Source organism: Ictidomys tridecemlineatus, chromosome 2, assembly GCF_052094955.1.
Source record: "Ictidomys tridecemlineatus isolate mIctTri1 chromosome 2, mIctTri1.hap1, whole genome shotgun sequence".
Lineage (NCBI taxonomy): Eukaryota > Metazoa > Chordata > Mammalia > Rodentia > Sciuridae > Ictidomys > Ictidomys tridecemlineatus.
The window spans coordinates 12,711,895-12,737,972 of NC_135478.1; the positions used below are offsets into that span (position 1 = coordinate 12,711,895).

The 26,078-nt window shown below is 44.6% G+C and overlaps 1 protein-coding gene and 1 long non-coding RNA gene across 15 annotated transcripts in view; one reads left to right on the top strand and one right to left on the bottom strand.

Annotated features, from left to right (window-relative positions):
• The window catches only part of LOC144374978 (uncharacterized), a 100,675-nt gene extending 86,992 nt beyond the window's left edge, over window positions 1-13,683 (top strand). The window contains exon 2 of the long non-coding RNA XR_013434208.1: window positions 12,415-13,683. This is a non-coding gene — a long non-coding RNA (uncharacterized LOC144374978). The remainder of the gene's footprint in view (window positions 1-12,414) is intronic.
• Window positions 1,824-14,804, bottom strand: LOC110598893 (uncharacterized). Of its 14 annotated transcripts, none has more exons than XR_013434202.1 (8): window positions 14,557-14,796; window positions 8,332-10,697; window positions 6,108-6,208; window positions 5,955-5,990; window positions 5,174-5,485; window positions 4,944-5,070; window positions 4,340-4,400; window positions 1,824-3,643 (listed from the first exon to the last, which is right to left on the bottom strand). XR_013434202.1 is itself a non-coding variant. In XM_078037717.1 (4 exons), exons 1-4 carry the CDS (start codon window positions 8,350-8,352, stop codon window positions 2,551-2,553), a joined length of 1,302 nt encoding a protein of 433 aa, XP_077893843.1. In that variant the 5' UTR covers window positions 8,353-9,148; the 3' UTR covers window positions 1,824-2,550. The 14 variants fall into 14 exon arrangements, 1 of the variants encoding a protein (XP_077893843.1); XR_013434200.1 differs by having other exon boundaries at window positions 8,304-10,697; window positions 14,557-14,795; XR_013434199.1 differs by having other exon boundaries at window positions 5,955-6,208.
• Between the last annotated feature and the right edge of the window lie 11,274 nt (window positions 14,805-26,078).

Below are 26,078 nucleotides of genomic sequence, written 5' to 3' on the forward strand. Positions count from 1 at the left end.
ATGGGAACGTTGAAATGTTGAGCCACACCCGCGGGACCTCAGGAAGGAAAAAGGGATGAGTCATGAGTGAATCCTCAAGGACTGATGAACTAATCCATCATGTAAAAATACCAGAAACCTACGCGAGAGCCCCTAAATGTGGTGTGTGAACTTCTGGGTAGGTGGACACACAGAGGTGCTGGAAGCTTGGGACCTCTGGGTGGGACCTGGAAGATTCCTTATCCCCTAACTCCATAGCTTGCCCTACATCTCTTCTATTTGGCTCTTCCTGGGTTGTATCCTTTATCATAAACTAGTAATACTAAGAACTTTCCTGAACTCTGTGAGTCCTTTTAGCAAATTAGCAATCCTGAAGGAACGGGGAGAGTGTGGGAACTTGACGCCATAGCCAATCTTGGCAGAAATGTGGGTACTTTTGAATCCCCAATTTTTCACTTGCATCTGACATAAGGGTTGTCTTGGGGGACTCAGCCCTTAAACCTGTGGAGTCAGGTAGTGTCAGAATCCAGTGGAATCTTAAAAATGGCTAAGAAGAACCAGGAATATGTTTACTATCATGAGTCTGAAAAATGCGTACGTTTAATTTTAATTTTTTTTTAAGTTGTAGTTGGACACAATGCCTTTATTTTATTTATTTTTATGTGGTGCTGAGGATCAAACCCGGGGCCTCGCACATGCTAGGCGAGCACTTTACTGCTGAGCCACAACCCCAGCCCTAATTTTAATTTTTTATTTTAAGAGTCTCTGCGAAAGAGTCCAATGGAGATAAACTTCCTATTTTCCTGTTGCCCTGTTTTACTTGGCCACTGGCAGAGAAGATACCAGCACTCTAGGTGCTTGACACCCCCTTACTAGTTTTTCACAAACTTGTATCCAGTATAGTAGTTTGTAGAAATGTGCAAACAAGGCCTCTGGCCTTGAGCTGGGTTTCACAGTGATGTCTACATTTTTAAGATAAGTTACAAATGGGCTCCATTTGGGGAGAAGCTCTCCCTTCTCAGGTGTTGTCCTTGAAGAGTTAACTTGGCCACAACAGTGAAAGAAAAAGCTGCTTTTCTGTGAACTTCTGAGCCCTTCCCCTTACATGCTGGGTATAAAACTCTGAAACTCCCTGAACTCGGGGTTCAGGGGATTAATTGATTACAGCAAAAGCTGTGCCCTCTGAACCTGGCTGCAGCCAAATAAAACTGTTTCCTGCTATCTCCGATGCCTTGCCTCATTTGTCCCTACAACAGTAGCCTAGTGGTAGAGTGCTGGCTTAGCATGCACAAGGAACTGGGTTCGATTCTTAGCACCACATGTAAATAAGTAAAATAAAGGTCCATTGACAACTAAAAATATTAATAATAAAAAAAAAGAATTAGCCATGAGAAAGACAAAGTAATTTTTGTTGTTTCTTTAAAAAAAAATGAATTTCTTTTTTTTTAATTATTTTTTTTTAAGAGAGAGAGAGAAAATTTTAATATTTATTTTTTAGTTTTCGGCAGACACAACATCTTTGTTTGTATGTGGTGCTGAGGATCGAACCCAGGCCGCACACATGCCAGGCAAGCGCGATACTGCTTGAGCCACATCCCCAGCCCGAATTTCTTTTTTTTTTTAATATTTGTTTTTGTTGTAGTTGGATACAATACCTTTATTTTAATATGGTGAGGATCGAACCCAGGGCCTCACACGTACTATGTGATCACCCTACCACTGAGCCACAACCCAAACCCCTATTAAGTTTCTTTCCAACTGTGGTTTCTGGGGAGCATTACATGTATAATAATTTGCATCAGGCATTTCATATTTCTTAGACTTATAGAATTATTTCACATGGGGAGTTTTCACAAGACAGTTTATTAACACTGAAAAAATTTTCACATATTTCTCACATTTACAGGGTTTGGATAAGCTGTGCATTTTTTACATGTTGTAAGTTGCGGGCCAATGGAAGATTTATCCACATTTGTTTAAATGTGGTGCTGGGGATGTGGCTCAAGCGGTAGCGCGCTCACCTGGCATGCGTGCGGCCCAGGTTCCATCCTCAGCACCACATACAAACAAAGATGTTGTGTCCACCAAGAACTAAAAAATAAAATATTAAAATTTAAAAAAATTGTTTAAATGTGTTCTTGCATCACTTCAAGTTCAACTTGGAGAATGAGAAGCTTTCCCATGTTGATAATATATACATTTTTTTTTTTAAAGAGAGAGTGAGAGAGAGAAAGAGAGAATTTTTTTATATATTTTTTTTTTTTTAGTTTTTGGCAGACACAACATCTTTGTGTGTGGTGCTGAGGATCGAACCTGGGCCGCACGCATGCCAGGCGAGCGCGCTACCACTTGAGCCACATCCCCAGTGCCCCATGTTGATAATATTGTAGGCTTTCTTTCTCTGGTCTTCTCACATGGGCCAGTAGGGTTGTGTGAAAAAAAATGTCCCACATTCTATATACAGAATTTGTTCCAGTAAAAGTCTTTAATGCTTGGGTAGTACCATATTTATTTTTTTCATGTACTTCTAACCGAAATGACTGAATACATAAGCATGTCACACTCATAAGGCTATTCTCCACTATGAGTCCTTTCATGTTTATACAAGGCACTGGAACGCCTGAAGGCTAGCCCACATTGCTTACATTTGTTAAGTCCGTCCATCTCCACTGTTCTGTGTAAGAGCATGTGTTTTCGAAAGTAGTGGAAACAGACAAATGTTTTCCCACATTCCTGACAGTCATAAGGCTTCTTCTGCTTACCATGGGTTCTCATGTGACTTCGAAAGTAAGTAAGACAACTGAAGCCTTTCCCACACTGCTCACATTTATAAGGCTTCTTCCCTGTGTGAGTGGTTTCATGGTTTCGAAAGGAAGAAGCGTATTTAAAGGTTTTACCACACTCTTTACATTCATAAGGTTGCTCTCCATTGTGAGTGAGTTCATGGATTCGAAGAGAACTAGGATAAAAAAAACCTTGATCGCACACCTTGCATTTGTAATTCCACTCTCCACTGTGAGTTGCCATGTGCCTTTGAACTGAGTGGGAATAAGTGAACATTCTGCCACACTTCTTACACTCATAGGGTTTCTCTCCAGTGTGAGTTCGTTCATGTATTCGAAGGTGACTGGGATGCCGGAAGGTCTTATCACATAGCTTACATTTATAGGGCTTCTTTCCACTGCGAATCCTTTTATGTATTTGAAGGGAACTGGAATTCAGTAAGTTTTTCCCCCATTGCTTGGGTTCATACATTTCCTCTCTCATGTGACTTGCTTTATGATTTCGAAGGAAACTGGGATAAGGAGACCCTTGGCCACCTGTGTGTCTTTCAGCCTGATGGGGACGAGTGAACTTTCTCCCACACTGCTCATGTTGGTAGGGTTTCTCTCTAGTGTGTATCCTTTCATGTTTTCGAAGGTAACTGGGCAGCCTAAAGGCCTTATCACACACTTGGCATTCATAGGGTTGGTCTCTGTATTCCTGATACTCAAACGGTCTGGGTCTGGACCTCTTCAATGATGAATGACCAATGGCCACTCCTCCAGCCACATGGCTTCCACTTGGTTTGGGTCTAGGAGTTTTCTTGGCCACAATATGATCTGGAATCTGGCTGAAGGTTTTTCCTTCTTTATGCTCACGGAGTCTCTCTGCCGCTTGACTTCTACAAAATATGAGAATCACATCATTAAGGGTTTGCTTATACACAGTTTTATATCTATTGACATATTCAATGTATACTGTAAAATTTAAAAGGAAAGTGTAGGCTTTATATCCAGCTCGAATTTTTTTTTTTTTTAAAGAGAGAGAGAGAGAATTTTGATATTTATTTTTTAATTTTTGGCAGGTATCTTTGTTGGTATGTGGTGCTGAGGATCGAACCCGGGCCGCACGCATGCCAGGCTTACTGCTTGAGCCACATCCCCAGCCCATCCAGCTCGAATTTTTCAAACTTGAACTCAATGCTCTGTAACACAGCTAGATCAGAACTATTATCAAATAGCCATATTTGTATGAAGCATTCTAATACTGTTCCAAAGTGACTTATTTTGTAAACCGTAAGAATATATTACATGTGAATATATATTTTTAGTGGAAAATTTCTAAGTAAACTTGAAATTAGGCTCTTAATTTTTTCCTCAACTTGTTTTTTTTTTTATATTTATTTTTTAGTTTTAGATGGACGCAGTGTCTTTATTTTATTTTTATATGGTGCTGAGGATCAAACTCAGTGCCTCACGCATGCCAGGCGAGCACGCTACCACTTGAGTCACATCCCGAGCCCCTCCTTCACTTGTTTTTAAGATTTTCTGACAATCTAAGATCCTCTTCAGAGAACCTACTATCAAATATATATTACCTTAGATTTCTCTTTGGATTTTTGTACTGATCTTCCATGTTCTGATGTTCCCATTTTTTCCCTAAAACATAGATCCAGACAAGCAAGATTATAAATTGACTGTTATATTGTGCTCATTGTACACCCCAGCCATGCTTGACTGATTCACCACCATGTAATCTTACCATATTTTATTTGATTTTCAATTTTTTTTTCAGTTGTAGGTAGATACAATATTTTTAATTATTTATTTATAGGTGGTGCTGAGGATCAAACCCATTGCATCACCCGTGCTAGACAAGTGCTCTACCACTGAGCCACAACCCCAGCCTCATCTTTTTTTAATTTGTTATATGTGACAGCAGAATGCACTGCAATTCATATTACACATATAGACCACAATTTTTCATATCTCTGGTTGTACACAAAGTAGAGTCACAGCATTCATGTCTTCATACATGTACTTAGGGTAATGATGTCCATCTCATTCCACCACCTTTCCTACCCCGCCGGCTCCCTCCCTTCCCTTTGCCCTATCTAGAGTGCATCTAGTCTTACCATATTTTTAATCACTGGACAGCATCCATGATCAAGAAACTCGTCTTCAAATTAAAAAATTTTTTACCTACAAAGGACCAGTTCTTGAGGGTTTCCTGCATCACATCTCTGTAGAGTTTCTTCTGAGAAGGATCCAGCAAAGCCCACTCCTCCAGGGTGAAGTTCACAGCCACATCCTCAAAGGTCAGTAGGTTCTGAAACATCCCACATGTTTCCAAAAGGAAGGATGAGACTCACAGAGTGGTGATCTGTGCTGAGTTCATAAGACGGTGACAGGCTGCATCAGACTCCACTCACCCATTCTCTGACTTCTTAACCAGACTCTTCCTCTGTGTCTGTGCATGCATTCTCCCCCAACGCGACTAAGACAGAACTATGTAGTACAGTCTCACCCAAATAGGAAGAATAGGCCTCTGGTCAGTGAGTATATGCATAACATGCAGCTTGAATCACCCCTAGTGTCTCCTCACTGGGGCCCAGGTTCCCAACAAACGAACCCTTGGGACACACTCAAAATCATACACGGTCCGAGCGGTGTCCAAAAGCAGATTTATGTAAGCAGAACAATGAATCGGCTAAGATGAAGACAAGTCAGTGGAAATTATGCAGCTGAGAAAGACAAAAATAAGAATGAAATCAATTGTGTCTTGCAGGAATTGTTTAAAATTCTTCACTGAAAAGGAAAATGGTACAAGTTATGAACTGGGATCACCTAAGAAAAGAATGTGAGAAAAAAGAAAAATGGGTACCACAAAATATCTACTTTCCTTATTCTTATCTGATCTAATAGATGGATACTTGTGCAGAATGATAATATTGAGTGGTTGTAGGTACTGGGATATCAGGTGAATGGCAGTAATTGATTATATGGGACAGGAAAGAGGAATTGGGACCATACTCATGTGTCATGAAACAGTGGAGTGTTATTTGAAAGTGGATTTACATTAATTGTAAAGGCATACTTCAAATTCTAGGGAAACTCCTTAACAATTTTAGATGACATATAATAAATGGCTAATAGAACAAAGAAAATGGATCATATAGGGGCTGGGGTTATAGCTAGCGGTAGAACGCTTACCTAGCACATGCGAGGCACTGGTTTTGAACCTCAGCACTACATTAAAATAAATAAAATAAAGGTATTATTTTTACATATTTCTTTAAAAAATGGAGTCATAGAAAAAGCTCAATTAAAATGAGAGGGCAGAGCTGGGTATGGAGTGGCACACACCTATAATCCCAGCGGTTCGGGAGGCTGAGACAGGAGGATCGTAGGTTCAAAGCCAGCCTCAGCAATGGCAAGGCGCTAAGCAACTCGGTGAGATGCTGACTCTAAATAAAATACAAACAGGGCTGGGGATGTGGCTCAGTGGTCGAGTGCCTCTGAGTTCAATCTCTAGTACCCCCCATCAAAAACATGGGAAGACAGAGAAAGAAAAGCTTTTTAAAAAAGGACAACAAAAATATTAAAGTTGTCAATATGACAATTTGATTATGTCAATGATTCAATTTAAATGGGAATTATGTAAATACACCTATTCAAAGACTGAGTAAAGTACAGGTGGTGGCACACACCTGTAATCCCAGTGGCTGGGAGGCTAAGATAGGAAGATCATGGGTTCAAAGCCAGCCTCCACAAAAGCGAGGCACTAAACAACTCAGTGAGACCCTGTTTCTAAATAAAATACAAAATAAGGGCTGGGGGTGCGGCTCAGTGGTCGATTTCCCTGATTTCAATCCCTGGTGGAAAGAAAAAAAGGAAGGAAGGAAGGAAGGAAGGAAAGAAGGAAGGAGGGAGGGAGGGAGGGAGGAAGAGAGATTGATTTTTTAAAAAGACCCAAAGTTCTTTTATCTATAAGAAAAAACTATGCTGCAAACAAAGACACAGGAAAAGGAGAGAAGGGAGGGGAGATGTCAATAAAAGGATTCCAAATTTCAGATGTATAGGAGGCATGAACTCAAGAAATCCTTGTCCAACATGGTGACCACTGTTAATAACAATGCATTCCGCTATGCAAAGTAACTCTGGGGTTCATTTTTTTTTTAAGTTGGACACAATATCTTTATTTATTTATTTTTATGTGGTGCTGTGGATCAAACCCAGGGCCTCGAACATGCTAGACAAGCGCTCTACCGCTGAGCCACAACCCCAGCCCATGGGGTTTTAAGTGTTATTATCACATACACTCTCACACACCACACACACACACACAGGTATGTGAAGTAATGCATCTAGTAATTAGTTCTCTTTACCCATTCCATGATGTACACATATATAAAACATCACCTTCTAAATTGTAGGTAGATTTGACGACCAATCTCTGCAGCTTGAACCTGCCACTAAGGCACTCCTGATTTTTGGCTCTAGCGGGGACGCCCCTTTTGCCAATAAATCAGTTTCCTCCTCCTCTTATACTATCTTTTCGTCTCCTTCCCTCTCCCCTGTACTACTTTGTGTCCTCTTCTCTCCTCCTTATACTACCTTTGCGACATGGGTAATGTGTCCTCTCTGCTGGTCGACTCTCCCCTACAATGCCTCTTGGATAACCTCAAAACCCTCTCCTTGACACCAGACATCAAACCCCAAAAATTGATCAAATACAGCACCCAGGCCTGGCCCACTTATCCCTTAGACAACCAAAGCAGATGGCCCCCCTTTTGGGTCTCTGGATCCCTCCATTCTAAGGGATCTCTACAATTACTGTGGGCATTTGAAAAAATGGGTAAAAAGCTGCTATATCAAAGCTTTCTTCTTGCTTGTGCTCTCTGCACCTCTTGCAGACCTCTGCAAATTCTTCTAGCTGCAAACCAACTCCCCTAACCACCGATCCCCAACTCTCTCCTCCTCCGGACTCCTCCACTTCTTCTGACCCTGCTGAGGAACCTCCACTCTATCACCCGGCTCAAAGAGGTCCTCACCCTCAGCCTTCTGCCCCAGCCCCTTTGCTGTCACCGCCACCTGAACAACCTGCTCTCTCCCCTCCAATTACCAGATCAAACACCTACACCACCGCCCTTCCTCTGACCCTTGCCCCTTGCTGAGGTAGCAGGTACTGAAGGAATCCCTCCACCCACTCACTCCTCTCTTCTCCTGTCAGCGCCCACACCAGGTCCCAGCAGGTCCTCTTACCAGCTAACCCAAAGCTCAAACGAGCTGAGGAGAGCCCCTGGACCCCTATCCAAGATCTGGTGAAAATGGCCTTTAAAGTTGCTTTGTCATCACTGAAAACAGGTTACTAACAATCATCCCTTACAGGCTTTTGGGATACTCACTCCCATCCTCCCCTCGGCTCTACCTGTTCTGCTGCTCAAGTTTTCCTTGCTAGGAAAATCCCAAACCCCTTTCCCATTATTCTTTCACATCTCCTTCCTCATTCTCAGATCCACAGCTGCTCTCAGCCCCACCTTCCCGTCTTCCCCTCCTTACCCAGGCCCACAGAAAAGTCTTAACGGACCTTCTCCAGAATCTTCTCCATGGCTGATTTTAGGACTTTCAGCAAAAGAGTCCCTACAAAAAAAGTTTAATGTAGATAAACTTCCTATTTTCCTGTTGCCCTGTTTTACTTGGCCACTGGCTGGAAAAATCAGCACTCCAAAAGCTAGACACCCCCTTACTAGTTTTTCACAAAATATGTAAACAAGGCCTCTGGCCTTGAGCTGGGCTTCACAGAGATGGCTACATTTCTAAGATAAGGAGGTTACCAACTGGGATCCATGGTAACAGCTGGCAGGGGGAGGAAGAAAAGGGAAGAAAAATCTCTCCCCCTTCCAGATATCCTTGAAAAATTTAACTTGCCCAGAACAGAGGAAAAAAACTGCTTTTTGTGAACTTCTGCAGACTGTGAACTTCTGGGCCCCTCCCCTCACATGCTGGGTGCAAAATTCTGAAACTACCTAAACTTGGGGTTCAGGGGATTAATTGATTACAGCAGAAGCTGTGCCCTCTGAATCTGGCTGCAACCAAATAAGATTGTTTCCCTATCTTCAGTGCTATCTTAGGTGCCTTGCCTTGTCCATCCCTACAACAGTATAATTCTATGTACTTAAACATTGTTTATGTTTTCATGAAATGGTCAACAGATGTGATTAATTGTGTGCTGCAAATAACAAAATATCTCTTATTAAAATGGAATAATTTGCCTAAATTCAGAAATTTACAAGGATTGTTTCAAAATGTGAATAAAGAAGGGGTTAACAGATGGGAAAGAGAAATTAGAAGGTTTTAGGTATGGATTTAAAAGAAGGAAAATGTGTTTCTGGATAAGAGAGTCTATTAAGTAAATAAGAGGGTTTAAGCAAATGATAAACAAGGTCTGTGTAAGTTGATTATATATGTAAGTTTTTTGAGCAAGTAATCTTGAAGGAATTAAGCATTATAACAACTATGGTTAAACAACAACTGTTATTTTACAATATTGTAATATGTTATTTCTTTAAGAGCTAAACTTGATTAATATAAAAACATCAATAGGAATTGTGGTACTATTACTCTTCTTTGTATATTAAATGTGTTCATATTTTCCAGATATATAAGTAATTAAGATAGAAGCTTTTAAAAAAAATTATATCAAGCTGATGTTCTCCAAAAGGTTACATGGTAATTTTAGGCTTTTAAAAATAACATATTGGAAATTTATTTATATCATTTAATGTTCTATAACTAGACCTGTCATCAATAAGATTAACATAAAGTTCTATAAACTGGGGTACAATTTAAATGTAATATATTGTGTTAGCAAGTATTCATGTGACATCAAGCAACAATATATGTAAACTTTATAAAATGATATTGAAAAACAAAGATCAGCTTCAATCTAGAACACTTTACCTAAGATTTACAAAGAGCCCTGCCCTACCAGAGATAAGGGTCTGCCCCCATCTTATTACATGTCAGAATGACTCCAAAGTAGGCCAGACTTCAGCTAAAGCCCAGTACCCTTAATTTAAGGTGAAACTGACTTTGCTGGATGTTTAAGATCAAGATTAAAGTTAAGTTAAAATAGCCAAGAAAACCAATATTTGGCTCTGGCCCTCTGAGTCAGTCTGAATCCAGGGAACAGGGAACTTCTCTAAAGAGCTTTGCAACTCTGGGCCACATAACCTCCTGATCAGGGAGATTATTGAGACCACTGGAGAATAAAAAGCCAATCAGTGCACTTGCTGTGAATAGGAAGGTCATTGGAGACAGGAGACATCCCTGATGCTTCCAAGGGAAGCCACATGGTCAAGCAAGGCCAGAACCCATCCTAGCGCAAATGTCACTAGCAGAACTAGGAAGCTGCTCTCAAGTTCCCCCACGAGCGAACCCTATGGGAACCCGGCTTGAAAGACCCCCGTCCAATGAAAGACCCCCGTATCCCTGTCCAAGGAGAATCACACGAAACACTGGCTGCAAAAGCAAGAGGTTGGTTTATTGGGACACAGGCGCCTGCGGGTGCCCAGCAGAACCTCAGCCGGAGCTTTGGTGAACTGGCACACCGGGCTTGGGGATACAGAGATTTTTATAGGGTTTGGGACAGGTTTCACGGGCGCGGGAAGCAACAGGTTTCTTATTGGTTTGTTTAAATCTAGCATATAGGCCACCTAGGGGGTACAGGTCTGCATTCCAAAAACCACAGGTTTGCATTCTATTCTTTCTGTTCCTGCTTATCTGTTCCCGTTTATTCATTCATGCCTCAGGATGCGGGTGCTCTGTTCTTCAACCGGTTGTCCGGAAAGCATGCCTGGCGCCTGAACCTGTTTATGGCCTGTCTGGTATCTTGGTTTCATATCTTGGCCTTAGGTAACTAGGCTGACTGGGCTAGGGTCTTTCAGGCTGACTCTTAAGGATAGAGAGAAACAAAGTCAATTTTGACCAACTTGATCTTAGACACCTACCAAACACAGTTAAGCCAAAAACACAGTCATTCCTAGGAGTAATGAAGGACAAGAACAGCTAGAAAAGAGGAGACAGCAACTAGGCCAACAGGCTCCATGGGGAATGTTCAGTCAAGTATGGCCTTGGCTCCTCCTCCTCACAGGACCCCTATTAGTCCTCTTTATGTTTCTCCTAATAGGACCATGACTATTAAATTGCCTACAGAAGTTCCTTCAAGATCAGATACACAAATTCACCAGTCAGTCAATCACTACCAACCCTGATGCCCAAGACAGAGACCTATGACTCATGACCAACTCCTCTGGCTCCAGAGACTCTGTGCCCATCTAAAACCCTCTCTAACCCCCTTTTCCAGTTTTCACAACCCCCTCTTTCACTTCCTAGGAATGAGAACTACTCTCCAGCAGGTCCACTCTGCTTATTCTGTCTGCTCTACAGTATCCCCACAAGGAAGCATCAAACCTAAACTCCCCACACTTCAGATGAGGAGCCACCAGCCAGGCAAAGACTGGTAGATCAACTTCACTCACGTGCCTAGGCACAAAAAGCTTCGCTCCCTACTTACTTTGTGTGGTGAGCCGCCTCTGCCGCTTATGCAGATTATGGTCGCCATTACAAGATGGCGCTGGCTCCGCTGTGGTATGTGACAAACAACTCCTTATTTGGGAGAGTTGGCGCATGGTTTTTCAGCACCCTATGAAAAAGTTCCACGTGGCAGCTTCGCATTGGGGCTTGAGATGCTATATTAAGGCTGGGAGGGGCATCCGAGGGATTAGTAGAAGAAATATCAAGGGCCTGAATAAACCGCTGAAAGAAGATTCCCGAGTTGCGTCTTCCTTGCGGGCAAGGGGTCGCGACAACTTTGGTTAATACATTTTCAGGTTGGATAGAAGCCTTCCCTACATCTAGGGAAACTGCTGACACTGTTACCTCCATCCTCATCCAGCAGATCATTCCCAGGTTCGAACTTCCCGCCTCCATCCAGTCAGACACAGTCCGGCCTTCACTTCTCAGGTTGTGCACCTAGTCTCCAAAGGCCTCAACATCACTTGGAGGCTCCACATCCCCACCACCCCCAATCCTTGGGTAAGGTTGAGAGGCCTAACGGCATTCTCAAGGATCATCTCACTAAATGCTATTGAACTCAGGCTCTTCTGGCCCAATCTCCTGCCACTGGCCCTCACCTGAATTCAGGCAGCCCCAAGAGCTCCCTCAGGCCTTAGCCCCTTTGAGCTACTCTCTGGGTGCCCTTTCTTAATCAACCAAAGCTTTCCAATCCCTCCTCCTCCCCTTGTGTCCTACCTGCCTAATCTCACACTTCTACGCAAACTCCTAAGGGAACATGCAGACCGGTGCCTTCCTGTTCCATTCATTGCCTCAATCACTGCACAACCACCAACTGAATTGAACCCTCTTCAACTGGGTGACTCAGTCTTACTTCAAGAATGCTGGACAGGACCCCATAGACTCAGAGTTACTATTCCAGTGGTGACCAAGCTTTTGGGCCACTCCCCCTGGTACCATGTCTTCCACCTTAAAAAGGCACCTGTTCCAAATGTCCAGTCCTGGACTTCCACCATACCTACCAAACTCAAAATTTTTTGCCAACTCTCTTCTTCTTTTACTAATCATTAATCTCAAGTTTCTATCCCAACCACAGATGGTGCTTTAACATCCAAGTGACTTGACACCAGGATGACACCACCCACTCTCAATTTATGGATCAAGGCTATTGCTCTTCCACTGGCTGCAAGCGGGCTGTCACCCTTAACATTACTGGGTTCAACCAAGCCACCTCCAATACTTCCTAGAGTCCCTGCTACAGGACCAGTGGCTGATACCAAGAATCTCCTCCATCCAGGACTGGTTTGATGCCATCGAGGACTTGTGGCTTCAAGGAACCTTTATGGACTTTGTCTCTGCCAAAATAACTGTCTATAGCCACTGGATGTTATTTCTAACTGCCTTGGTATTCCCAGACCTGTCCCCCAAACATTCCTCCAATTTCCTTCCTAGGTCCCACCATTAAGCAGGAAATAGCCAGAGGATTTTACGCTGCCCCCCTGTCATCTAGAAAAACAAAAAGGGAGGAATGTTAGGTGCAGGACAGGCCAAACTATGTTATCTGCAGGGCAGGCTGAACAAATGTAAGCTGCAGGATAGCCCACACACTCAAACCCCCTCTGTCTGGTCCTTTTATCACCTGTTTGCTTGCCGCAGTCTTGGCTGGGCACAAAATCATGAGCCACTCACACCTTGTAGATTCAAACAGCAATTCTTTATTCCCGAACTCACACCGGCCCTGTACAAACGCGTCCTGGGGAAATGCAAGTTCTGCTGCCCAATTCACGTCCCAAATACTTTCTCAATTCCAGGAGAACTCAACGGAAACTCAGGCAGCAGGATTCGCCCTATTCCCAGCAGGAATAACCTTAAACCTGGAACTGCCTTAAACCGGAATTGTTCTAAACCAGGAACGCCCTAAACACAAGGAGCAGGCTACCTCCTAAAACCTGCAGGATACACCCTAAATCTGGATCCACCCTGGTCCTTGAGCAGGGTCACCTTTCTCAAACACACATGCAATGTCACAGCGAATTTCCAAGGCAAGTCCATTTAACATGGGGTACGCTGGCAAGGAAATTTCGATGCGTCATTCCTACTTGGCAACAGCCCTCAGCATTTGCTTAAGTTTGAACACTCAACCCCTGCTCAAGGCTGACCATTTAACCCCCCTTGTGCCAACAAGGCAGCTTGCAGACCCAGAGGCCCCATTAGATTTGGGCTATAAAAACTCCCTCCTGCAGAGCCCCTCTCTCTCTTGCTCTTTTGCTCTGTCTCTCTTGCTCTTGCTCTCTCTTACTTCTCTCTCTCTCTCTCTTTTCTCCTTTGTTGCACTGCTGCAATAAAGATCTCTTGTTTGCTCCAAGTGTTGTGGTCATTTTCCTTTCACCCTGCCCTTACCCCTGGCAACTGCTGCCCACAAGCAGACCGGTACCGGACGTGCTTCCTCCCTCCAACAGACCACCGGGTGAGACCTGTCCTCTTAATTATGTGAAAAAGGGACTGAAATTATGCACTTCTGATTGGCTTATTAAATCCAAAGCTCAGAGAGCTTGCCTGGCTCACGCCAGCATCCCAGATTAGCACACCCCCTCCCCATCAATCACCACTGCGAGCCAGTACAGAAACCTAGAAAACCCCCAGGCGAACAGACACCGGTACCCTCCGCGGGCGGGCCCCTTTACCCCAGGGCGCCTTTCCCGGCTTTCAATAAATCTTACTACCCCACCCCCACCCCCAGTCCCAGGATCTCATTCTTAGAATTTGCAAAGGCAAAGAACCCACCCGCCTGTACGACTCCGTCTTAAAACCGGGTCGTCCCTTCTCGGGGGCCACTACTCCCACCCTCGCCCCGCACAGCAACCGCCTCACTCAGGTCGGTTTTCCTAGTTTGGGGGGAGAATTCTTCACGGATTCGAAACCCGCTTCCCCAACACCGAGAACATTCAAGGCCATCAAGTCCGTCCGCGGAGGAAGGAGGGACAGGACTCGGTTCTGCTGGGAGCCTGCCTCGCGCCTCCCTCTCGGCGCAGCCCCGGGCCGCGCGGGGATGCGCGCGCCCAACTGCCCAGAGCGGGTCCCGCGGTCAGAGGACCCACGCGACAGGACGCCGGTCCTGGCTGCGTGACCCGAGGCGTCCGCAGCGGGTTGCGCGGGACTCCGGAGCTGCCTCGGGAGGCTGGGTCCCTTTCCCGTAGGCTCCCACCCACTTCTGGGGATCCCTGGCCTCGGCACTCACCATTTTCCGGCTTCTGGGAGCTCCAGGTGAGCTCGCTGAGACAGGCCCAGCGACAGGGGACGGAACCCTTCCAGACCGCCCTCGGAAGAGGGAGCTTAGAGCGCCATAGACCCGGAAAGGAGCACTGGGGGGCGCCAGGCGCTCTCCCCACGCCCCACTCCTGGTGGGATGCCTCCCAGAGGCCAGCCTCCACTCCCTGATTGGCTGGAGGCCCAAGGCCCACCTCCTCAGCCTGAAGATATGAAAAATAACAACCCCCAAGAAAAAGGGGAGTAACTGTTATGCTCAAATTGAGGACCCCCAAAAGACCACCAGAGACCAAGATCGATGTAAGCAGCAAAGAGGTGTTTTATTGCAAGCTAGTGTGAGCACACACAGCAGCTGGTGACCCTGAGAGGCCCAGCCCAGGGTTTGCAGCAGTTTTATACACTCTTTGGGGAAGTCAGGGACTTCACATACATCTAGCATCGCTTAGCAAATCATCACAGACCTCGGGAAAGTCATAAAACAACTCTAAAACCTGATTAGCACATTCACTGGCGGGAACAAGTTGGGTAGGGGTGATTGGTTCATACAAGAGGGGGATTTGTTTGAACTGATTGATTTAACCTATGAGGGGTGTTTGTGCTGAACTACATGGTTTCCCAACACCATAAACTAAGGGGAGGGTCATCTGGATCCCAGGTATTTCCCTGTCTCATGCTGATTGGTGGCCGCTAGGGGGTTGCTATGGGTCCCCCCCTAGCCTGACTGAGTCAGGGACACCTGGTGCAGCAGATCTCTCCTGTTATTTGTAGATAAACAACTTAGCAGGGTGGGAATGTGCCTAGGAGTGCTCTGTGGGTCTTCCCAAGGACAAAGGTGATGTCCCTTCCTTGGACAGGCTGTGCTCTGAGGTAGAGGCTGGTTTTTCAAGGTGTTTCTCAACTCAGTGAGACCTGTCTCTAAATAAAATACAAAATAGGGCTGGGATGTGGCTCAGTGGCCAAGTGCCCCTGAGTTCAATCTCCAGTATCCCCCCAAAAAGGAACTTAGATATGAAAACCAGTATTCTGTGCTGGAGCATCAAGAAGAACCTGGAGACCAGGTAACTATGTAAAGGTAAAATTTCTAAGCTGACTCTAAGCTGCAAGAGTCTGAGTTAAAGTGTAAAAGACTGGGGATTGTAAGGTTTCTAAATTGAAAGGCTTGGGCTAAAAATAATAATAATAGGCCAGGTATTGTTAAAATTCCTCTGCTACCCCCGGAACCTGTAATCTCTGTAGCTGTTAGAACAATACCTGAACTGCCCAGTAAATATTTCCATTGATTCCCTGGTTGTTTATTAGCTAAGGGCTTCAAATAGCTCAGATGTAAGCATCCAGGCCACAAAACCAATCAGTTTAAATGTGTACTCCGCTCAGGGATGACCAATCACCCCTGCCCAGATTGTTCCCGCCAATAGATGTACTAATCATGGCTCAGGGTTGTTGTTCAATTTTCCCTCGCCTCAAGATGATTTGTTCTGATGTATGCAAAGCCCCCCACCCTCTCCAAAAAGTGTACTTAAGCTCTGCTTGATCTCTGCTCTGGGCTCTGGGCTGCTCTCCCTTCCTGAGTGAGCCTTGAGCCCCAGCATGCTGGTTCAATAAAACTTCCCCCTGCAATTGCATGAAGCTGGTCTCTTGTGTGGTCTCTCCCTCCGACGCTCCGCCGGACCCTTACAACTAAGCAAAAGAAGGACTGGAGGGTTTGGTTTTGTTTTTTACTGTTCATTGAGGCATAATTGATACATAAAGAGCCACACACATTTGTTTGTTTGTTTTGTACTGGGAATTGAACCCAGGGGTGTTTTACCACTAAGCTACATCCCCAGCCCTTTTTTATTTTTCATTTTGAGATAGGGGAGCTGCACATTTAAAAATATTTTTTTAGGGGCTGGGGATGTGGCTCAAGCGGTAGCGTGCTCGCCTGGCATGCGTGCAGCCCGGGTTCAATCCTCAGCACCACATACCAACAAAGATGTTGTGTCCGCCAAAAACTAAAAAATTAATATTAAAAAAAAATCTCTCTCTTCCTCTCTCTCTCTCACTCTATCTTTAAAAAAATATTTTTTTAGTTGTCAATAAACCTTTATTTATTTATATGTGGTGCTAAAATGGTGAAGGCGTTCCTGCACCTGCTGTCTGACAGTGTCACTGAAAGGAAAGTGACCACAACACTTGGAGCAAACAAGAGATCTTTATTGCAGCAGTGCAACAAAGGAGAAAAGAAAGAAAGAGAGAGAGAGAGAGAGAGAGAGAGAGAGAGAGAGAGAGAGAGAGAGGAGAAAGAGAGAGCAAGAGCAAGAGAGAGAGAGAGAGAGACAGAACAAGAGAGCAAGAGAGAAAGGGGCTCTGCAGGAGGGAGTTTTTATAGCCCAAATCTGGTGGGGCCTCTAGGTCTGCAAGCTGCCTTGTTGGCACAAGGGGGGTTAAGTATTCAGCCTTGAGCGGGGGAGTGGGGGGGGTTGAGTGTTCAGCCTTGATGCAAACAGGTGATAAAGGACCAGACAGAAGGGGGTCTGAGTGTGTGGGCTATCCTGCAGCTAACAGTTGTTCAGCCTGCCCTGCAGATAACATAGTTCAGCCCTCCTGCACCTAACAGTCACAGCGTGGGGGATGCTGCTGCAGGGCTACACCATCTATAAACAGGAACTATTAGGAATGTTAAGTGTTTTGTTTATGATCCTCATGATATGGATAACAGGGCATACATCAATCAATAATAGAAGTATGTATTGCCTGAGATTGCAGGAAAAGTCCCAGAATGAGATGAAGGATGCAATTGAGACGTGCCATGAGGTGCATTTCGGTATCTCTCAGGATACACACAATGGTGTTATTCCTCAAGCCTAAACAACAGAAATATTTATCCCACGGTTAACAATTTACACTATCCCCCCCCAACCCCATCCGAAAGCCACAACCTTACAACAGCCTAGCTACAGAAAAACAATTGCTGTGCCCACAGTACGAGGACCACCGTGTAGCTTATGGCAAGAGGCTAATAAAAATATAATCCCCAACCAATAGACCCTCCTTTGGCTTATGCAGAAACTTATAATGAAAATGGAAAACACGTAGTTAATATAAATGACAAGTGGGTTGAAGTGTAAATCCTGCCCTTTAGTTAAAGATTACAAAAACATGAGAATTGGTCTGCTTTGACCAAGGATCAAGGAAGTTCTTTAAGAAAGCAGTTGAATAGGTCATATGAAAACAGGAAATTACCTTGGAAAATAAAATAGAATAATGTAAAATTAACATAGAGTTTAGAGGCACTTCAGAGTAGTAGGCTTTTAAATAATAGACTTTCACTACTTCAAGTGTGTTTTACTGGGATTTTAATCTAGAAGTAAGAAAGCTTACCAATAATAAGTATGTTTTAAAGTTAAAGGTTAATGAAATAATTACAGGTATGCTTTTAAGTTAGAGGTGAATAACAGGTCAGGAGTGATGCAGTCTAGTTGCGTCCCCTAGCACCTAGTGATTGAGGTAAAAACCTAAAAGCTTAATCATGATTGACTAAGGTGACAGAAAAATATTTTGAACAAGGTACTCAATATCTTCGGTAATCATTGTATGTCAGAAAAGATTTTTAACTCTTGAATAATATGTAAATCAAAGTTCCGGGCTTTGAAGCTATCCACGAGAAAACCCCTGTAGGAATGCTGACAGTGAGAAGCTGCAGAGCACTGGGAAGGAGAAGGACCCATGTGAAGATGGACTTGGATGCTTCTGTCCTTTCTGGGGTTGTAACTCTGGTTGTCATATGGATGTTTTGTGGGAGTTGTGTTTGTTTGGGCACACCCAGAGGTGATGTGTGTGAGGAATGAGGAAAATATACATGAGGAATATCTCTGATGGTCACACTTAGAGAAAGACTAATTTTTTTTCTATTTTGAGACAGGTTCTCAGTAAGTTGCTTAAGCCCTCACTGAGTTGCTGAGGCTGACCTCGAACTTGCAATCCTCCTGCCCCAGCCTCCAGAGTCACTGGGAATAATGACCCCCACCCTCCCAAGATGTCTACATTCCAATCTCCAGAATCTTTAAGTATGTTATGCTACATAATAAAGAAGAAGTAAGGCAGCAGATGTAATTGAATTTGCTAGCTATCTGACCTTGAGTTGGGAAGATTATCTTGGATTATCCAGGCAGGCCTACTATTATAAGGACCCTTGAAGTAGAAGAAGGCGGTTAATAAGGGTCAGCAGGAGAGTGAGGTAACATGAGAAAGAATCAAGCCACTATGGACTCTTAAGTTGAAATGGAGCAGGCCACCTGTAGAAGAGGAGGAAGACAAGGAAACAGATTCTCTCCTAGATCCTCCAAAAAGAAACACAGCTAGCTGGCACCAGGGGTCTAGCTAACCCAAAGCAATTTTAGACTTCTAAACTGCAGAACTGTTACATAATAGACGTGTTGTTTTAAACACACTGTTTGTGGTAATGTGTTCAGTAGCAATAAAACTCGAATACAGAAGCTTTAGAAAATCAAAAAACAAACAAACAAACAAACAAAAAAACTCATTCAGTTAGTCTCCCCGGGAAAGGGTTTATGCATTTGATGGCTTATTTAAGTAAAAGCACAAAGTAACTAACTACAGGTCAGAGTGTCCCTCTGGTGAATGTTAAGGTGTTGAAGGACAAAGAGTTTCCACACTGAACCTTGGGGACAGCTGTCCCGACCGGCAGGACACATCAACTTGGGCAGCGAACCTAGATGGGGAGGAATGAAGGGACAAGAGACACGAAGGGTGACAGCAAGACAAAAGTTCTGATCAAGCTGCAACTTTTATTGTTCACACTGGGGTATTTATGGGCTGGGGATGGGGGGAGCTCTCTTATCGGCAGTTGCTAGAAGTCTTCACAAGGTGAGATAGCGCAGGGAGACAGATGGCCGCAGGGTGTCTCAGGGAGATGGATGGCTGCAGGGTGTCTCCCAGGCGAGATGTCTCCTAGGGGGCTGTTTCTTGTAACTGTCAGGCTATTCTTTGAAAGAGAACTCCCTTTTGGTCCCTGGCAGACAGCAATGCATGGTGGGCTCCCAGAGTTTACTCCTTAGGTGTCCTTTCCTCAGTACCAGAGAGTGATCCAACATAGGGCTTGTTGGGTGCAGGGCAGACTGAACTATGTTATCTGCAGGGCAGGATGAACAAATGTTAGCTGCAGGATAGCCCTCGCACTCAAACCCCCTTCTGTCTGGTCCTTTATCACCTGTTTGCGTCAAGGCTGAACACTCAACTCCTGCTCAAGGCCGAACACTTAACTCCCCTGGTGCCAATAATCCAGAGACCCCGTTAGATTTGGGCTATAAAAACTCCCTCCTGCCGGCCCCTCTCTCCCTCTCTCTCTCTCTCTCTCTCCCTTTTCTCCTCTTTTCCACTGCTGCAATAAAGATCTCTTGGTTGCTCTGAGTGTTGTGGTCACTTTCCTTTCAGGGCTACCTCCAGCACTCAGCCTGGCCCTCCAGCCGGGGAATAAGTTCAATCTTGTGAATGGGGGTTTTCCTGGTGACCACGTTTAAGCAGGCTGTTTGTACACAGAGTTGCTTTTCTTTCTTCTTGATTCTTTGTAGAATATTGCTGCCATATAGCTTATAGCTCCATTTTCTCCATGCATTGATTACCTGTATTCTCCTTTTGATGTGTTTTTATTTTCTCAGCTGAAAATGGATAGGCCGAGAAATGGTGGAAGAAGGCCTTGGCCATTTGCCTCATTCCAAGAAATGACATCAGGCTCTCCATCCACTTCCAGGGGGTCAGGACTGCCCTGGGCACCCCTGCTTCTCTGAGATCATAGGTTGTTTCCCTGGGACACTGAGTCCAGAATTTCTTGAGCAGATATCTCTGTGGCCCCATTTTCAGAGGAAGATTCAAGAAGAGCCCGTTGAGTACACATTGTCCACTCTTGAAAGCCAGGAGCAAGTTCTGCTTATTTAAGCAGAATATATAAACATATGAATAATTTATAATTATTTCCTGTCCAGGCCATTTCCAAGCTCGGGGTGGGGGCCGCCCAGGTTAGGAAGAGCTGAGCTGGAATCTGTCATTTAGGCTCCACCCAGCCAAGTAGGGGATCGCCTCCCCGGTCACTCGGGCCTCAGGGTGCAGCCCCTGCCTCCCCCCCTCCTCAGTCAGGATGCAGCTCCAGGCTGCGCAGACTGTCCAATGAAGAGCGCTGGTCTTGGGAGGTGGACGCTGCAGACCCCCTGGATCTCGCTTTCTGAAGCTGCCATATTTGGTCCGCGCAGCCGCCGGGAGAGGCTCCGCACGGCTCGGCCCTGATCGCTCAGTGGTCTCCACCGACTGCAGCAGCCCACGGAGGACACCGGGACACACCGGAGGCGGAGGGATGGTGAGTGTGTCCTGCCGGGCGTGCACGGTCGGGGCGGCGGGACCGGCTCCCAGCGGCGCGCCATCTGATCTGCCGCAGAGTCTGCGGCGGGCGCCGCCCGGCCTGGTCTCTGGGGCCCTCGGGCTGTGGGCCAGCGGCGGGGACGTCCTGACCCGGCCCGGCGAGGCGGCGTGTCCCCACGGCCCCGAGTGCCCCGCGCTGTGCGGCGACGGCGGGAGGGCCACGGGGGTCTGCGCGAGAGGAGCGGGGTGTCGGGGGTCGCTCCCCACTCCCCAAGGGGGGCCGGGTTTTCCTGGGCATCTTCCAGGTTCAAGGGCAGCCTGGGCTCAATTCCGCGAACTGGCCCCTGAAGCGAACACTTGTCAGGGGGCCGTAAACCCGGCCTCTCGGTATCCCCCACATTGCAGGGCCGGGGAAGCGGGTCGGAGTGGAAGGGGAAGGAGCTATTCCTGCACTCAGACTCCCTTCCCCCCTCCCCTCCTCTCCCCTCCTCTCCCCTCGGATTGAACCCAGGGGCGCCGTAACCACTGGGCCACATCCCCAGCCTTTTCTGATGTTTTATTTAGAGGCAGGGTCTTGCTGAGTTGCTGAGGCTGGCTTTGAACTCTGGATCCTCCTGCCTCAGCCTCCCGAGCTGCTGGGATGACAGGCGTGCACACCACGACGGGCTCTCAGACTGTTCCTTGACATTGTTTTAAAAACCGAAATGCTTATTAAGGAAGGGTGTGACTTTATTTGAAAGGAGTATTGCATTGGTGAAATCCCACTCTAAGGTCTGGAAGCACATCAAGGGTTACGCAGAAAGAGGATTTTCTTTCTAGGGAGGAGCAAAAAGAATAGCAATTAGGTGGGCAGGAGGGGAGGACGGAGGGTGGCAACTTCAGCTCCTAGGCCAGAGAGCATCACCCCTTAGGTCTGCCTGTTTTTGGTTTTGTTTTGTTTTGTTTTGGGGTACCCAGAATTGAACTCAGGGGCACTCGACCACTGAGCCACATCCCCAACCCTGTTTTGTATTTTATTTAGAGACAGGGTCTCACTGAGTTGCTTAGCACCTCACTTTTGCTGAGGCTGGCTTTGAACTCACGATCCTCCTGTCTCAGCCTCTTGAGCTGCTGGGATTACAGGCGTGCATTACCGCGCCTGGGTCTTTTTGAAAGGTGACAATAGAGGAAGGTTGGTGTACTGGATGAGGCTTTGTGAGGGTGGGTCAAGGATCACACACCTGGAGGAAAGAGAGAAAGATAATGGAAGTTTACTTAATAAGTGTTTTGTTTCTGCTGATCAGATCAATCATTTTTAAGGCAAAAAGTGGGAATTTGGAAAGTGTCTGTCTGCCCTTGTCTGTGGTTAAGGGTGGGGGGCACCCTCTAAGTGTAATGGGAAGAGTGTTAGTGTGAACTAGGCTGCTTGTCCAAAATAGAAGTTGTTGGGGTCCAAGTCAAAAACCTTTATTTACCAGAATTATATTGCTTGTGTAGAAGCAACCTCTTCAGCCTTTTGCTTCTGCACACACAGACTTGGTCTGGTCAGAATTTAATATGTCATTTGAGAAGGTCTGTGAGAAGAAGTCTGAGAAAAAGACACTGGGTATGTGGCACTGTATGGGGATGTGTAGGATAATAAAATTTAGTCTTTGTCCAAAGTGTCAGGCATAGAGATTGTAAAACCCTTGAAATTTTCTGAGCAATTTGTGTCTTTGGTTGTTTATCATAAGAAACTTCCAGACAGTGTCTCAGTTTATGCTAATGAGGTGATTCCGGGTACCAGTTTATTCACACGCATGCGCACCACAAACACAGCGGACTGCAAACCGTACTTTGTCCTGTTATCTGCGGTGGAGATAATGGTGTCAGAATTAATTTGTGGGACACCCAGTTGGTGTTGCAGAATTGTTTGGTGATCCGTAAACACCACACTTGGTGTCAGAAGAACTGTCAGCAAAAGACACGCAGGGCTGCCTGAGCACAGCAAGAGGGGCCGGGGCACACTGCTTCCTGAGCGGCTTCCCCTCTGTTTCCTGCAAGAGGGGGCCGGGGCACACTGCTTCCTTGAGTAATTCCTGCATGGAGTGTTGTTTCTGTAAAATACCAGAATGACTTAAGTATCTAAGACATAATGTAAAATGACTTAAGCATTTCAGAATTTTATTTCAAGATTCGAATGGAAGGTGGTGATTTTCCGGGTTGGGACCTGAGTGGGTGGAATGATGAGGTCTGAAGAAGCAAGAAGTCTTGAAATAAATTATGTGTTTATATTAAGTTCAAAGAAGATCATAAAGGCCCATTGAATCAGCATGCAAGGGAATAAATAGGCCATGATCGCTCCGGATATGTCCCCCTGATCTCAGCAAGCGGTGCACTACAGGTAACTGAAGGATGGATTTTTTTTTTTAGTTGGACACAATATCTTTATTTTATTTATTTATTTTTAATGTGGTGTTGAGATTTGAACCCAGTGCCTCTCGCATGCTAGGCGAGCGCGCTACGACTTTGAGCCACATTCCCAGCCCCAAGGATGGATTTTTGGATGGTTCTTTATAGCTTTACCATCTCTTATCATTAGGCAGAGTTTTGCTTGGTTTGCCTCTTTTGTTTATGAATGAGTTAATCTTGCCACTAGCATACTATTACTTTATGCATGTGGTGGTGGGGGGGTAGCTTTGCCTTCCTGGTTTGCACACAGGGTTGGTAAGGTGGCCATTCAGCCAGTTCACTCAGTTATTCCTCTGCTCTTCTGTGGGCCTTGGGTTGTTTCAGATTTATCTATTTATTTTTGACGTTGATGATAATGTTATTTTTATTTTGTCCCCAAATACTAATGCATCATCAGTTATTTTTTGCAGAATGGGATAAAAACTGTTGATTTGTAGACTGGATAAGTTCAAATTTAGTTGGAGATTGTGTTAGTACATGAATTTATCATTTGACCTTTCATGGATTTGTGTGCTCTGCCAATGCTTGGAATGCTTATGTGGATGCATCACGTATGATTGTATTTTGCTTCCTGCTCATTAACTTTGTAGATGGCCTTCTCTGCCTCCTCCCCCAGTATAATGGCATTGAGATTTTATTTTCCAATCCAGTTGTTTATAGTTAATCTAGAGCCAAATGGTGAGTTTTCTATATTAATCTACTATCATACAACTTGCTGTAAGCCCTTTTTAATTCTTTTTAATTCTTCTTTTCTTTCCTTTTTCCCCCCTCTAATTCCTTGGGGTTTTCTATATTTACAAAGTTTGTTAATTTTCATTTTAGATGAAATACTTAAATTTTGTTGAGACTTCCCATGGACACATGTTAGTTAAAAGGACACATTAGTGATTTGAGGATGGGACATGGCTCAGCGGCAGAAAACTAGCCCAACATGAGCTTGGTCCTGCGTCAGATCCCAGTCATCTCTCTCTCTCTCTCACACACACACACACACACACACACACACACACACGCGTGTGTATGTGAGAAATTTCATCTCTAATTCCTCTCAGGTTTTATTTTGTTTTGTTTTGGTACCAGGGATGGTTGAATCCTGGGGTGCTTAACCACTTCGTCACATCCCAAGCCTTTTTAAAATTTTATTTAGACACAGGGTCTCACTGAGTTGCTTAGGGCCTCAGTAAGTTGCTGAGGCTGGCCTTGAACTTGTGATTTTTCCTGTCTCAGTCTTCCAAGCCTCTGACATTACAGGCGTGTGCCACTTCACCTGGCCCCCAAGTTTTCCATCTGTGTTTCTGTCATTAAGTTCTACTTGAAATCTATTGTGATGCAAGGACATAAACTATATGATTGATTAAGGTGTGTTTTGTAGTACAAAACATGGTCTTTATTGGTGAATATTCCTCAGGATCTTGAGAAGATGTGTACTCTGTAGTTGTTGAATGAAGTATGCTGCAATCTCAAATGTCTCCATTTGATGGATGATGCTGTTGATTTCAACTGTGTCATTACTAAACTATTTATTTTTATTTATTTATTTATTTTTGGTACCAGGGATTGAATACAGAACTGCTTTACCACTGAGCTACATCCCCAGCCCTTTTAATTTTTTTGAGACAAGGTTTCCCTAAATTGCTATAATCCTCCTGCCTCAGGAATTACAGATGTGTACCTTCATGCCTGGCTACATTTTTGCTTTCTTGATCTGTCAATTATTGATGGAAGTGTTTTGAAGTCTACAGATGTAATTTTGGATCTGTGATCTTCCTTCCAGTTCTCTGTTTTTGCCCATGTGGTTTGTTGCTGTGTTTAGGAGAATACCTTGTAAGGAATTTATGTGTTCTTGAAGAACCAACTGCTTTATTTAATTAATCCCTTATTATTTCCCTTGAGGTTCAGCTAAATCTATTTGTGTCTTTGTCTTATTTTAATTCACATTTTATTGACATATAAAAGTAAATGTTTTATTTGTCATACAAAAATGCTTTTTGGAAATACATATACATTACATGGTGAATATATACACTATCTCATACCTATCATCCTTTTGTGATGAGATCACATAAAATCGAATTCCTTAGTGACTTCCCGGAGTGCAATGATATAATAAATTTGATAGACCCAGCCTGATTTTTCTCTTAAAATTGGGAACCATCTCGCCACAAAGCCATGAAACGATAATTTCGGCTTTAAATTTAAATATTATAAATTACTGCAAATTCTGAACCTGCTTGGAATGCCTTCCCGTGCCTTGAACTCACCCATGCCTGGCTCTCTGACCAGATAGCAGCCCTCTCTAAACTTTAGTGACGCCTCATCAATCCTGGCCTTCCCTGGCCAGACAACGACCCTCTCTGAGGCTCTAATGACCTTCATAAATTCTTTTTTTAAAATTATTTATTTATTTATTTTAGTTTTCATCGGACACAACATCTTTGTTGGTATGTGGTGCTGAGGATCGAACCCTGGCCTCACGCATTACAGGAGAGCACGCTACCGATTGAGCCACATCCCAGCCTCATACCTTCATAAATTCTGATGTTGAGGCCAACAAAAATGTAAACTACCATTTGTGTTATGCTCGTCGGAGTTTTATTATCTGTAAACCCCCCCCCCCATGGTTTAGATATGAAGGGCTCCCCAATAAAACCTCACATGTGAGACAATTCATGAAAGTTTAGAGGTGAAATGATCGGTGTATGAGAGCCTTAA

Coding starts and splice junctions, on each gene's coding strand:
- LOC110598893 (XM_078037717.1), bottom strand. CDS start 8,352: ATGGAGAAGATTCTGGAGAAG. Junction 5,071..8,331: donor TGGAGAAGATTCTGGAGAAG/GTCCGTTAAGAC, acceptor GGGATGTTTCAG/AACCTACTGACCTTTGAGGA. Junction 3,644..4,339: donor AATCCAAAGAGAAATCTAAG/GTAATATATATT, acceptor CATATTTTGTAG/AAGTCAAGCGGCAGAGAGAC.